Here is a 15183-nt window from a genome sequence, read left to right on the forward strand (position 1 = left end):
AGATACATTAACAGTCTTCCTCCCACTTATGGAAGACAGATTGTTGGCTTCCTCCCATTTCCCTTCAGCTATTTTGGACAGAATCACTATCCTGAAGTATTTGTAGGGAAGTCTGGATCCAGTATTCTGATGGGAAAGAGATCATTAGTAAGATGCTTTAGTTCAATCTCTTTCCTTCATTGACTGAAAATCTCCCATCATCCAGTAACTAGGATTTCAGATTATTAACATACATTTCAAGACTATGATTTCCTAAGATGGGTCCAACAGACAAGCCACGAGCAAAGTGTTTCATTGGCTAGACCTGATGTATAAAAGTCAGATTTTTGGATGAATTGTGCTATTGCAGAATAGGAGCCTGCATCTACAAGCACTAACCAGAATCATCAATTTCCCTACGACCACAGTTTATGTCCTTTCCTTCACACACAATTTCTCATTTTTACAGCTAATATGAAGCCTCCAGAATATTTCATAACACCAAGTGCAAACTACCCAACACTTTGGAAAACATGAAGTAAATTAGGCAAAGGTATTGATGATTTATCTAGGTCTCATGCAGCTCCACTGCTCTTGCACATGGTAAGACAAAAAATGATACTGTCAATACTAAAACCCCACTTTTTTTCCTCCATTTCCCTTTGCCAGAAAACACCAGACATTTGTACTTTTAAGATTTTACATTTAAAACAGAGTTGCTCAATAGAAATATAGGAAACTGATTTTTTCATTTACTGATGAAAATAATAGTAGCTTTTTTGCTACTAATAAAGTTATATATAGAACTAGAGGGAGATATATGTAAGTTTATTTCTGACTAGGATTTCTTATAAGTATCTTCATATTGTAAGTAGAGGCAGCAAAACCAGAAGAAAGCAAGCAAGCACAAATTACCAAGTGCAATAGTTCCCACATTCATGTTTTATTGTGATTAATTATGTCTGCAAATCTGCTGCATTCTGGCCATTTCCTGCTCAGAGATTTGTAGACATTAAAGAGAGTTTGAAGATGCCTCTAACAACACAGACATTTATGCTGTGAAATGGTGACGGGATGACGTGGCTTGCTTGTGGAACATTACAATGTTACTAATCCTAACTAACTCTCTGTTGCTTGTTCATTTGTTCTTAGATTAAAAGCCATCAACAATGTAAGAGGTAAAAGATAAGGAATATTCAAGTGGAAAACCAACATGTGTCCTTCTATCACCCCATCAAGTGACAACACAGCCCTGAGGCACCAGTTCAATGCCACTATAATAACCATCATAAGATGGCTACAGGTGAGATAAGAAGAGCCTTGGTTTCTTGTGAATAAAGACTTCCATGCAGTCTGGAACATTTGGAGCCAGTTCACTAGTGGTGGGGTGTGTACCCATTCATCAAAAGCACACCAAATGCCAACTCTGTACCACATAGCTTCCCATATCATCCAACAGCCTGGCATGGTGCCACTGGACCCTGCCATCCATCCTCCAGTCTGTCCCTGGGAGATGTTTTACAGTGTGGTGGGGCAATGTCCACTTCAAATATTCATAAAGAAGGAAGGAAAAAAACCCCAATGTCTTCCCTCTGTGCTGGTGTGCTTGAAAACTAAATTATATCCATCAATACTGATTCATGACTATCACCTCGTGATACAATAACAACCACTGAGACTTTTCAAGTTATATCCTCAGATCCTTAGAAGCATTTAGGAACCTTTGGGAATCTGGGCTTAAGGCTCTGACTTAGCAAAGCACACATTATTAACTCATGAATTGTCACGCTGGTCTGCTTGAATTACTGTATGAAGAGAAGTAATGAAAACTAGGCTTTGTATTTAACACACAAAGTATAACTACATGCAGTACCTCTTCCTTCCCCAAATTCTATGTACAGAATCTCTGATATATAGGTTGGATGATGATAAATGTTACTGAACTGATTAACCCCATGGTCACATAGGATGGAAAACATCAGGGTTGCAAGCAGGACAGAGCTCACGTACAACTGTCTGGAAACAAGAGTGAAGCTGTGTCAGGAACGGTGGTTTGTCTTGCAATGCCAGGACTCGCTTTTCAACCATTGTACATTCAACATCATCATCCTGAATCACCACATCCTTTTTCAGTATCTTGATTGCATAGAGTTCCTCTGTCCCCTTCCTGTCTGCCAGCATCACCTGCACAAAGAGAGGCAAAAGGGTGAAAATCTTCCTTACCTGCCAAGGAAGGAAGGTGACTTACATGCCTGAAGGTTTGTACAGACAGCAATCCAGCTTTTCCTTGTAATGGTATAGACTAACTTGATCAAAACTCCAAAAACACCATCCTTATTCACCCACTGCAATGAGCTGTGCCAGTCATTTCAGACAAAGCCTGTGCCAAACCCCTTTGGTTAATCGCAGGCACATTGCCAAAGGGCTGATCAAATGTTAAGTCCCTATAGACTTCAGTAAAGGGCACTTTATCACATCAGTGCTTGTTCAAATAGAGAGGAAAAAACCTCAGCCCTTTCTTTGAACTACCAGATTTCAAATACATATATGCCATTCCTGCTTTTCCCCCACCATTCAGCCTTACCAATGTTGATGACTTCCAGAAGTGCCAGTGATCTATGTGGTAAAGCCAGAAAAGTAGACTTGATTTCATTGAAACTGCCAAGAAGTGAGGATCTAAAAGGATGTTTCTTACATCCTGCCCAACAGTCTGAGTTCTTTTATTTTTATACTGCCAATCATAACTGAAGCCTGCTAGTCATTAAGGAATCACCCTTTTCCATGCTAAAAAATCCTCCCCCAAAAATGCACATCCTTTTGGCTCTGGATTTTGCTTCTTACACATCCATAAATTCATCCTTCCTCAAGGACAGAAGGAAAAAAAGGAGAAGAATGTGACTGGAAGAGTTATGGGGAATTCATTCCTACCTTCCCGAAGCTCCCTTTTCCAAGAACCATGAGGAAGTTGAAGTCTGTCAGCTTCACCCTGTCCAGATTGTTGGATGGCACACTTGAGATCCTGTCTTCTGTTGGAGTAATGACTTTGTTACCAGCTGGCCCAAGTTTGGCTTTCTGAAGAACATACACACACATACACACACAGAAACAGGGAAGTGAGAAGAGCAGCCAGTTTCCTTGGCAGAACGGATCCCCAGGTGAAGGTTAGAACTGAAGATCACCGTATCTGAGGTGGCATTCCCGGGAGAGAGGCTGCATAACAAAAGCTACACAGACACAACTTCAAAGACTCATTCCAACGATACTTTTGACATCACTGAATGAAGTGGGAAACTGTATTCATGTATAACCAGATAAAGGCAGATATCTGGTTAGAAGAGCAAAACCAAAGCAAAAACCAAAGCCAAAGGAAAAAGGAAATCACTCATTTTCATGCCAAATGCAGCCTTATCTGGTGTTTTTGTTTGGAAATACAAAAAATGCTTTTCAAAAACGTCATGCTGCACTCTACAGAGGGTATTTTAGGACACAGACTCTTCAATACATTCTCTTTTCAAATGTAATTCTTCACGTCACTGCATAGCAAGAGTTAGGAAATCTTTGGCATGCATCACGAAAAATTACCTACATTAGATAAAAAAACCACACATGAGAATTAATGCAGATGAACATGGCCACTTTCAAACCAGCAACACAATCAACTTTGATTTTCAATCAAGTGTTGATCTGGAAAAGGGAGGAAGGGAAATATTACATACAAAGGCTCTGCCTCAGCAACAGAGTCTGGTTTGAGGAAGGTTGCAACAGTCTCAGTATTTCATATGAGACACCATATAATTGTTCAAGTAAATTGCATTTCAAATCTCAAAGTTAATAGAAGAGGAAAAGTAAGACTCACCAAAAGCCAATGCAGGCTACAACATCATATCCTTTTTCTGTTCTCAAAACAATCCCATATACCAGCAGAAGCAAAGCCTTTGGGATAGAAGCGTTTTCCCCCATCTATCTAGTGTGTCTGGTATCCACTTTTAACATGGTCAATTTACTTTGTGCTATTGATATATGCTCCACGTTTAAGGAGAACTACTTTTCTCACTGCAGAAGTACAGTATTTGTGTATTATCACTGTTTTACAAAGAAATTCACAGAAATACAAGTTTATTCCAAGTCATGCAATACATAATCTTAGAAGCCTGGCCTGGTGTAGACCTTTGACAGCCTTGCTGGAAACTGGAAGATACAAACCTTCCCCTGCACAGACAAGTTTAAAACCAGTAAGATTGAAAAGGGAGACTCGGTCCATGGACTCCAGTACTTTGCTACTGTAAGTGCAGCAGTAATCCTCTGATAGAATAATGTGTCACTTGAAAAGCATACTCAAATGGGATGATTTTTCCTTCAACTTTATAAATGCAGAAAGTCTGATACCTGGGATATGAATATTTGGCAATTGTGATCTTTTTTAAATTGCAATACAGCTTAAAATGTGGAATTTCTTCCATCACCATTATTACTGCTTGCATGAAAACAGCACAAAAAAGGAAGAAAAATCCCAATATCCTTTATTTGTACAAGATGAAGACATAGTTCAAAGAAAGAGCTTTTCCAGCTATGCCTTTGTGATGCTCTCACATATGGGATCTCAGAAAAAAGATCCTGCTCCTCAGATACAAGAAGTAATTTCAGTATCTGCCTTTTCACTGAAGAACTGAGCTCCAAATCAGGCACTGAATGGAAAACACCAGCTTTATTCCTTATACTTTAAACCCACTGGGTAGGCTGTTGACAGCTTGGTCAAAAATGTGCAATTCAGAACAACATTATTATTAAATCATTAAATTATCAGACCCTTATCAAAGGTCCTCATTTCCCTTCAGCCAGGACACTGCTCATGAGTGTGCTGAGGAAAGGTTTCACATTTAGATTTGAATTCCTGTAACTGCTTTCTGGCTTAAGGTCCTAGTGAAAGTATAGTGGGAATTTCAACACTGGCAAGCATGTAACAGGAGGATACAATACAATCCACGATACAATAACAATCCAAATCAAAGCATTTCATAGTTGATGCATTAAGAGCTTCCCAAAATATTACAGCAACATGTTGCAATTATGACTTAGCTTCAGGCATATCACTTTGTCATCTTCTTAGTACTATTTAAAAGCATTTACAGAGATACTGGAGCAAAATTAAGCTATGGGCATGTAAATAAAGTTAGATAAACATAGGGAAGCCATTACAGATGCTACCTGTGCCACCAAGTTTGTGAGGGGGCAGAAATAAACCCTGAAAGATCTATTACTTATTACCTGTCTCTGAGAATTAGCTGCTGTGTATATTCCATGTTATTGAGTTCACCCTGAAGCACAACCCTAAACCAAAACATCTCTTATGAGCCTCATGGAAGTTTCTATACTCAGCAGAGATGTCACAACTCATCAGTAATAACTGACATGGATGGATATAAGGAAAGCCTTTAACCTTGCCCATCATTACAGAACTTAATGCAGAACAGGGGGCATGACAAAAGTATGCCAGAAACTCAGCTGCTTAGGACTAAAGGATCAGGAAAATGTCTTCCAAGTATTAACATTGCTTTACATTAAAACCAGCAAAACTACAACATTTTCTTTACAGAAAACCTACCAAGGGAATGAATGCTGTGCCTTATACATGTTATACACAGGGTGTTGACTTGCAAACCTTCTTCATACAGAGAAATGTTAATCTCTCCCTATGGCCTGCCTGGGAAATAACTTGCTGAGCTGTATTTCCCTCAGGTTTTTGAATACCTCAGTAATATCTCTGAACATGGACATTGTCTTTTCACATAAAAACAAAGGTATGTATTTCAGGTACTTCAAAACTACGGTTAAAATACAGGCAGAGAGAGGAGCACAAGGAAAATACATATAATAGACAAAACATTACATTACTGATGCATTTTAATTCACATAAATTACATGTAAAAGCACACACCATTACGTTTACTGTCACCTCTGCATCCACGACTGCCCATGATGAAGACCTTTACTGTTTATTAGAAAGCAAAAGAATCTATTTGAGGCTTATGCTCTGTTAAAGCTAACTTCAGCATTAAAACCAGGACAGATAGTGGACAGAAGTGGTTTCCAGAGCTCCTGGGAATGCTGATTCACCAACATGATCAATCACAGAGGGATAAGGAGACCCAGGGGGTATTCCAGTTTCTGTGGATCCACAGCCAGCTGCAGTACATGTGTATTCTTATAAGGTCAAGAACAGGGAATGCTTTAACATGCTCTCAGTGAGCTGTACCATGAGTTTGTATCTGATATGCCTTGGATAACGCAGAGAGAAAATGCCATGCAACCAACACACTCTTCCAGATTCCTGGAGCAAAACCAGCTCTGCAGCTACAGAAGGGATGTAACACAAATGATTCATAAAAGCTTACTGGAAAAGACCAATGATATTTTGCCTCTTGTACCATGACTGAAGTTGAAAATAGCAGAATCCTACTTGAATCCACCTTTACTTTTTATGGATACCAAAACTTGCTGATGTTGAAGATGGCATTCCAGGCCCTGGATTCATTTTCAGTTTCCAACTGCTTGGTTTAAGGTATTTGATAAACCCACAACATTATTACACTGAAGCCAGCTTGCAGCAAACCAACCAGGAACACTCTCTGTTAAAGATAAATTAGTTTGCATGGTAGCAGCAGAGTTAATCTAAGAAGAAAACAAGACATGCACATCATCTTACTTCCTCTGGTTTGGACGCACCTTATCTCGGCCAGTTCGTTTACCCTGAAACCACAGGTGAGACAAACTTTACCTATTGAATAGCCCAAGTTCCCCTCTCCATGGAGCATTAGGAAGGTACAGCGTGTTACACTGCACAGTCTCTCATTTGGTTTGTGCTTGTTGGAAATGACACTTCAGGTTGTGCAGTAAAACTGTTTTTTTACTGCACATTTAATTCAAGTGTAGCAATATTTCTAGATATGAGAAGGAGAAAAACGTTTTCTCCAATACCTCATGAGAAGTGTGGTGCAAAGAAGCAAAAGAAGTTATTTTGGGAATAGTAATTTACTATTGCATTCAATTTTCAACTGCAAATTCTCACTGAGTCTCTTCAAAACCTTCTTTCTGATTTTTTACTGTGAAGACAACGTAATGGGGCAAAACAATAAACCTGCACTTTGGCTCCTCTGCCCTCTGGTTCAGAAACTTCAGATTCCAGAGCAAAAAGACTGAATTGGTCATTTTTCCCCATTAGCCAATAAATAAATAAAATTAGTGATGAATTTAAAAACCAGTCTACACAATCCACATTCTTACTTTCAGTCTCTTTAGGGCAATGAGCTACATATCATAGTGTTAATGCTTTAACAACCCGTATCGCCTCCCTTCATTATTGCTTATCTCCTGCAGCCAGCTCACTAACACTGGATTTGTTCCCACATGGAAAACCAACACTGGGTTCTAGAACAGCCCAGACCTGCTGTCACACCCCAGCACCCTCCAAACACGGCTCCAGAAGGGAGAAACCCTCATCATTTCCCATGGAAAAACATTGCAGCCAACAAAAGGCAGGGAATCCGTGGTTCACCAGAGGATGCACTTCTCGGTTGTCAAGGCAACTCGCTCTTTGCAAGCCCAAGATGCCCAACGGGGAGATCTCTGGTAACAAATCCTCCAGAGGACGAAGTGACAAAGAGAAAACATTTAACAACGCTGCTGACTTCCCATCCTGTGTGTGGAGGTACATACACATACAGCACACACAGCTTCTACATGGAAACAGCCACATTTTATCATTACCCATTCACTCCACTGACATCTACTGGGGAAAGAAATGGAAAGCTTTGCTCCCGGCAGCTGAGCCTCCCGGGGACTCATAGCTCTGCTCTGCATCGTACATCAGCATCCCCTCCCCTTCTCTACAGTAGACTCCACCTAGCACTGGGTGCTCTGCCATGCAGCTGTAAATAGCAAATGAAGGATGCAACAACACAGCAGCACTGGCTTCAGTCTCCATTGCAGAAAATCACAGTTCTGATAGTGTGAGGGTCAGCAGTCTAAGGCCTAACAGAGCAGGTTTTGTCTGGGGTCCCAAGATCTGTGTCCTCTTGCTACAATTCAACCAATTCCTCTGCAAAACTGACAAAACCACAGCTTCTCACACTGCAACAAGTTCTCACCAGTTCTTTAATAGACTCCAAGACACTCTTCGGACGTCACCGGCTGATGGAACAACCCATCTCACAGTAGCCCACATTGCTCCCAATGTTTCTATTCCTAATTCTTATATTAACCCAAAACTGTAACAAAGCTGCAGGTAACACTGTGCACCACCTGAAGAAATGGCAAAATGGGTGGTGAGAAGGAAGGAAAGAACAGTCTGAACAGCGACATTTCGGTTTCACTACTACAGTCCAGGAGGCTTTGGCTGCAAGTATGACATCAGTGCTTGGTTATGTCTGTCACTACCTGGACTCTACATCAGAATCATCAGAGCAGCTCAGATCTCAGATGAACTGTAGATATTGTCACTGACAGAACTGGCAAAACTCATACCAAGGATGTAGAAAGGAGAAATAATCTACCCAAGTCTCCAGGCGGGATGAAAAGCCCTATTCAGGTTTCCAGTCATGCAAGCTCACTGGGGATTTTGATCAACATATTGAGCTATCAGCAAGCCTTTAATAAAGTAAATAAATGCAATAAATTGCAAGTCAAATCTGGAGGAAAAAACCTCCCATTCACCAAATGTTCTCCATCATAGTGGCAGCTTGTTGCTTAGATTATTGCATTTCCAATTCCATGTAATTATAGATGCTATGAAGGACTATCAATTTCCTAGTTTATACAACTTAATTATCAGGATGCTGAGAATTTGAAATGAGAAAGCCCATTTCTAAGTCCCAGCAAGACCTAATACTTCACCAGACTGAGTTTTAAGCTTAATACCATAACCTACTGCAAGCTTTTAACTCATTAGTAGAGAGTTTTGTAGCCATGGAAACAACAGAAAAGAGAAAGTTAGAGCCTAAGCTCTGGATGATTTAGCAGCCCATCAGCTTGAACGAGGCTGGGGACAGCAGCACTACACCTTGCTCCAGCCTGAGTGGATGTCATTGCTGTTACAAGTCAACAGGGGGAATGAACTTCCTTGGCCACCTTAGCCGTTTCCCTGCAAAACATGTGCTGAGCAACCTGGGGAGAAGCTTTTGCATTAAATTTCCCATGAAACAGAGCAAAAGATGCAGTCTCAGGCTTTTCTGCTTCTTTCCTTGGCTTAACAAATGCTCATAACGAAGACAGCAACATGTGGCTTAGTCCCATCCCACTGTGCACTCTCACTGATTCTTACTTGTTCCTTTCAAGAACAAATTAACTAATGAACTAAATTACAGGAACATATTGTACTCAATGTATACACGCACGTATTTATCTGTATAGAAAGATGCATACTTGGATTAGACTGGAGCAGGCTGGGATGCTTACGCAAAACATCGCAATATAACAAGACACACCAGTGCTGGAGTGATGAGCTGGACCACAGGCATTACTGAGGATTCACAAGGCTTATACAGATCATTTTTCAGCCTTGGTGAAACTACATCCTAGCAAGGCTTCCTTGCAGCAAGAACACTGAATATAGGCAAAGAAGCAGAATGCTGTTTATATGCACTCATTTATCATTTATTTTCATGACAGCCATATCACTATGGTTAACTGTGACATAATGCAATATATAAAAATGGAAATGCCTTTTTTTTACTTCAAAAGCTACAGTAGTTTTTGCAAAAGTAGCTAGGAGAAGAGTTCTCATCATTCTCATTACTAGCAAAAAGCCATGGAGGCAAACAGGATGTTTCATAAAAACATAAATGGGGAGGGTGATAACACTCTAACTGGGAGTTAAATATGGACTATTTTATGTCTTTCATTTACTTTTCCCCTCATTTCCTCTTCTCCTCCCCTTAAAGTTGTGCCATATTTACCCTTTTGGTTAATAACAGTAAATTAATTTAAAGGATTTGCCTGAAAAAAGATAATTGTGACATATACAGAAGGATTAGAAATGCCTTTCCACAGAAGAACACAGGAAACCCACTCCTGGAGCCCACTCTTGAGCTAAACTGCTTTGCTCATCACATAGGAACGATGGTATCAGCGTGCTCATGAATTAATTTGGGTTATAGATAACAGAAGTGGTGTGTCAAACAGAGTCCTGGGCAATTAGTAAAACAGAATTATGTTTCCTCATCCTAGCAGGAGCTGGGTACTTGGATCCCATGCCTCTATTAATACCCTGCAGGCTCACAAAACTGATGAGCTTGTTCTACTCAGTGACTCACAGATTTCCACTGAGGTCCATTACTTGCAGGCAGCATATAAAGATGAGCATGATGGAGGCAGAAAGACAGGGAATCATAGAATTCCTGAGGCACCCAAAGGTAGAGATGAACTGAGCACTGTAAAGGTGAGCAGAGGCACCTGCTGCTTGTCTGTACAGCAGCACATTACTAAGTTTTTTGATTAGGGGAAAAATCATCAGTTCCAGTTAAAAATCGTGAGTAAAGTATGAGAATGCTGCATTTTACCCAAACAGCAGTTTAATTTAACGGGTTTGTATCTTTCTAAATATACACCTCCAATCACTTTGCATGATTTCATTTCTTTCCCGACTTTTGCTTGCCAGCCGCTTGCTTTGGGAGCTATTCCATGTTCTTTACTGACCCCGTGTGGTTTCTTGCTCCAAGCAGAAATTACTTTCTCGAGCTCAACGTCACGTTCAATGGGAGTTTACTTATGATAAAGGCAGTAAGACACTCCTAAAGGACAACAGTTTAATGCACCATTCAGAGCTGCTTATTCTGGGGGGTTATAACCTCATTCCTTATTCATCTTTTTGTTAAATGTTATTTACATTGCTGTATAGAAGTTAGAACTGTATGAGGTACTTGAATAGATGATTTCCAAGCGATGCCCAAATCTGCCAGGCTCAAGACTAAGTTAACTACATCCCCTAGAAAATGTAGACAATGACAATGACTAAGTCAAATGACTATGACAAAGAGTAATATGAAAAGGGATTTATCTACCTTAAGAATAGGATTTTGGGAGGATACTGCGGATACCTGGCTGTGAGCAGTGAAACACAGAGAGGGAAGAGCTTCCAGGTTCCCATTTGGCACTGTCAACATGTTTAATCTGTTTAATAATCCTGTGGCCACCTGAGTCTCCTTTGTTTTCTGTTTTCATTGCCAAACACGCCATCCCCTGCAACAGAGCAGTGTCTAACGAGATGAAATGTAATTAAAGAGGCTGCCTAGGAATAATATTCAAGAATTCTTGCAGAAATATCCTGCAGTAGCAGTAATAAAAGCCCAGACAACAAATAAGATGCTAGAACAGCAAATCCCTCAGTGACAAAAAGAGAATTGCTTTTATATATGCTCCCTCATTCTTTAATTATGCTCATTACTGTCTGAAGTTTCAGTAATACCAAAACCTGGAGTGTAGAATTTGCTTTTAAGCATAAAACTTATTTCTATATAGCTAAAAAGAATAAAATTCTGATATAAATTAATCATTAATGACTTTAGGTTGAACTTAGTGCAAATCTCTGCCACTGAACACCACAGGCACAAGACGCTACAGACCAGGACCCACTTTAAAACCTTGGGATTCTGTATCCAATGAAACTATTTAGCACACACAAGCACACACACAAAGATGAAGGCGTTATCTGCATGATGCTAAGAAAATAATCTGATTAAATATACACTTTGCTGGTGGAACAAAAGCAGCAGGAATGCGTGATGCTTCCCAGTGTCTGGTAATTCCATAAACAAGCGTTGCTGCTCTTGGACCTCGTTCACAGCATTCTCAAATTTGCTGTGATATTATAAAATCATGTTTGTACATTTTACTGGCTTCTAGCTCCACAGTGTTACATTATCCTCAGGAACACAGCCTTCCTCCCTCATCAGCTCCTCCTGCTTCCTTTCAATTCCAATCTTGGGAACACAACCTCCCCAGACATTCCATATAAACTGATTACTTACAACATTATTTCCATAGACATGCTAACATCAGTGGTGATTAGCCTGCAGAATGCAGTGACGCTTCTGAGCTCAGGTTAGTGATGCTAAGTCACTGCCAGCAGCAAGCAGAACAGGGATTTGTAATAACGTAGAGAGAAAAGACAGACAATAAAGAAGTATTTTATCCCATGGAAGTCTCCTCTTCCCATTGGAACAACTTTCTTTGTGTTCACATTTATGATTTACAAGGACTAAACAAGACTTTTGCCTAGGAAACAGCTGTAGGAAACTGTTCAGCTCTTAGCAGCACATCCTTGGTGACAACACAAATTGACCAAGGATCCTGTCAGTTACATCAGTGCACTTCAAGGTCTGTCTTTTACAACAAAGCGATTAACACCATGTTAGACGTAACTTCACATTTATCCCAGAGGTGTTATTTCAAGGTAGATTTCCTCTGGTTTAAAATACATTTACACAGAGAAACTTGTAACTTCCCTACGTTAAACAAGTTTCATCAATGAAACCACCATGTGATTTTACTTTCAAGTAAGAAGAGGTGTAAAGCATTGAGGGAGGGCAGTCCTCTTCTGTACAGGCTTTTCTGAGACAAAGATACCAGATAAAGAATCAAGGTTAAGAGAAAGTAAGTTACTGATTGCATGGCAAATGATTACTGCATTAGGAAATACTTGGTAATGACAAATACTCTTTGTTTTTCTGGTTCAGCATTAAAGCATTTGGTAAAATCATGCATTAATGGTATCAAAAACTCTTCAATAATAAAATGTGTCTTTTAAATTAAGTATTTTAAGCTTTGAGCTTTAAGATGCCAACTGTTTCAGGTCAACTTGAACTGCAAAAGCACTATTTGAAGATGATAACAGGTTCAATTGTTATCAGATTCTTGAAACAGTTTACACCACAGAACTTCAGATTACATTTAAATTGTCATTAACCAATGTATGCAAACTGAAAGCATGATCACTGTTAGTAACCTTTTTGCCTTAATAAAGAAAGAGAATTTGTTAGAGATACATGCAACAAAAAGTTCACACATGTATGTTCTTGATGCTGATGTGGGTCTTTTACGGCACTGATTTGGTGATGTGGTGGGTAGTGAAAGAAGTAAAATGGGAAGTAAACAGGTGAATTGGTATTTCAGGTATCAGAGCAATTGTGCATATGGGTAATATCTTATGATATAATATACTCCAACCAAGATATAGCAATATATGTACTATATTAGTAGTACATTATATCATAAAACATGCATGCTATATTATGTAAATTTATCTATTTAAATATACAGTGAACATGAGCATTATCTGATCTGTGGAAGCTAAAGTTCCATGAGCGTCTTTCAAATTAAAGATGCACCATTTACCATTTTCCATTTTCCATGAGAAGGTGGCATTCATTTAACCAATTCCTCCAGGAGGAAAGGCATCTGCTGAGGTTTGAGTAAGGAAAATTTGGATCCAGGGAGTACTTTATGACAAATCAGAGAAGATGCAGATTGCATTTTTTTATCCATTGGAAGAGCTTAAACTGGGCAAATAACAAGTGCATCCTTAAAATAAGGTGAGAATGAAAGTGGATTTCATAAACTTCAAACACTGGTAAAGAGGATTGTGTGGAGAGGGAGGTGTGAGAGAACACCAAGGAGAAAACTACCTTGAAGAAGTGGATATTTACATGACAGTCCTGGAAGAGACAGGAAAGGGAGAAACACTGCTTGGTTAGTAAAGGGCTTGCAAAGCAGAACAGCAACAATTAGTAGCAGAAGTAAGCAAAATCAAAGCAGTGAGAATACGGAAATGGACACGTCTGCTACACAAGAAAGTCACAGAAAAGAAACCATGGTGTTAATACCCTGCCAGTACAGAGCATGATGCAGCACAGTGGTCCGCACGCAGCTGCTCTCAGTGTGAGCCCCAGTCATGTACATACATACGCTTCATGCATGGAACATCCCGCAGTGTGTTAAACCACTGCAATGCATAAAGCTATATATATGTACAGATGGGTGCAGTCTGGGCTCTTCACAACTAATGAGCACTGCAGAGGGGTGACAGCACAAAAGTTAGGTTTGGTTATTTCTGGCCTTGTTTTGAGACACACATTTAACCTGTACATACGGGATAAAGAAATCCCTGCTGTCAATATCATTTTCTACATTCTTCACCTTAAATCACAACATACAGGCTGAGAAAAGCCTTACAGAAATCACAAGCTGATACAAACTGAGACCAGAGATGTATGTCATCTGGTTAGGAAATTTCAAGTTCTCTCGTTACAGATATGATGAGTCAATGGGAAACCTCCAGATAAGTGCATATGGGAAATCCCCGTGCCAAACTATAGCATAGAACAGATGGAGTCATCTAACAGCATCTCTATACTGCTGCAAAGTATTCTCTAATGATTAAATATGCGCAATTTAAAAATAGGAATGAGTGCCACGGCCAAAAAAAGCAGCTCTCTTTCTCTCTATATATACATAATGAGCATGTATTGATGTGCCAGTGATATTTTGGCTGGTCATGATTTCAGTGCAGCTTAGTGTCTGTTTCCTGAAAAGTAAATTTAATCCTTCTGCTTACAATCTGAAGTGTCAGCAATGTTAATTCTCTTTTCCATGCCACCTTTGCTGAATTGCCTGAAGTTACAGTGATTGCTTCCCAATGGGAATGCTATTGGTTAGATAGGGACAAAAACATCACCAGCTTTCAAAGACTTAAAGGAAATGTCTTTCACAGCCCTTGCTAAGACTTTAGACATAGATCTGAAGAACTTAACTCAGACAATAACAAACTCACAAGCTCCTCTACAGGACTGAGTGAAAATATCATAGTTAATCAGGAAACTCACTGGGTTCTTCAGAAGCTACTGAAAGAGTCCCTTAAAGCTCATCCAGCTCCAACCCCTGCCATGGGCAGGGACCCCTTCCACTGGAGCAGCTGCTCCAAGCCCCTGTGTCCAACCTGGCCTTGAGCACTGCCAGGGATGGGGCAGCCACAGCTTCTCTGGGCACCCTGTGCCAGCGCCTCAGCACCCTCACAGGGAACAGCTTCTGCCTAATAATAAGAGCTGCTCCTGGATGGTTTATCCAACAGCTGAATCAATCCCAGAAAGGGGAGACTGGAAATACAGTGTACAACCAGTATGGCCACTTTCCTTGGGTACCCTGCTTGGCCTTCCT

The 15183-nt window shown here is 40.0% G+C and overlaps 1 protein-coding gene across 1 annotated transcript in view; it reads right to left on the reverse strand.

Annotated features, from left to right (window-relative positions):
• Positions 1 to 15183, reverse strand: part of PRKCA (protein kinase C alpha) — a 138596-nt gene that overhangs the window by 17653 nt on the left and 105760 nt on the right. Inside the window, exons 9-10 of the mRNA XM_005146132.3 lie at positions 2908 to 3051; positions 1990 to 2163 (exon numbers count right to left, since the gene is read on the reverse strand). Coding sequence (XP_005146189.2) covers positions 1990 to 2163; positions 2908 to 3051 — 318 coding nt within the window. The remainder of the gene's footprint in view (positions 1 to 1989; positions 2164 to 2907; positions 3052 to 15183) is intronic.

Source organism: Melopsittacus undulatus, chromosome 11, assembly GCF_012275295.1.
Source record: "Melopsittacus undulatus isolate bMelUnd1 chromosome 11, bMelUnd1.mat.Z, whole genome shotgun sequence".
NCBI classification, from domain to species: domain Eukaryota; kingdom Metazoa; phylum Chordata; class Aves; order Psittaciformes; family Psittaculidae; genus Melopsittacus; species Melopsittacus undulatus.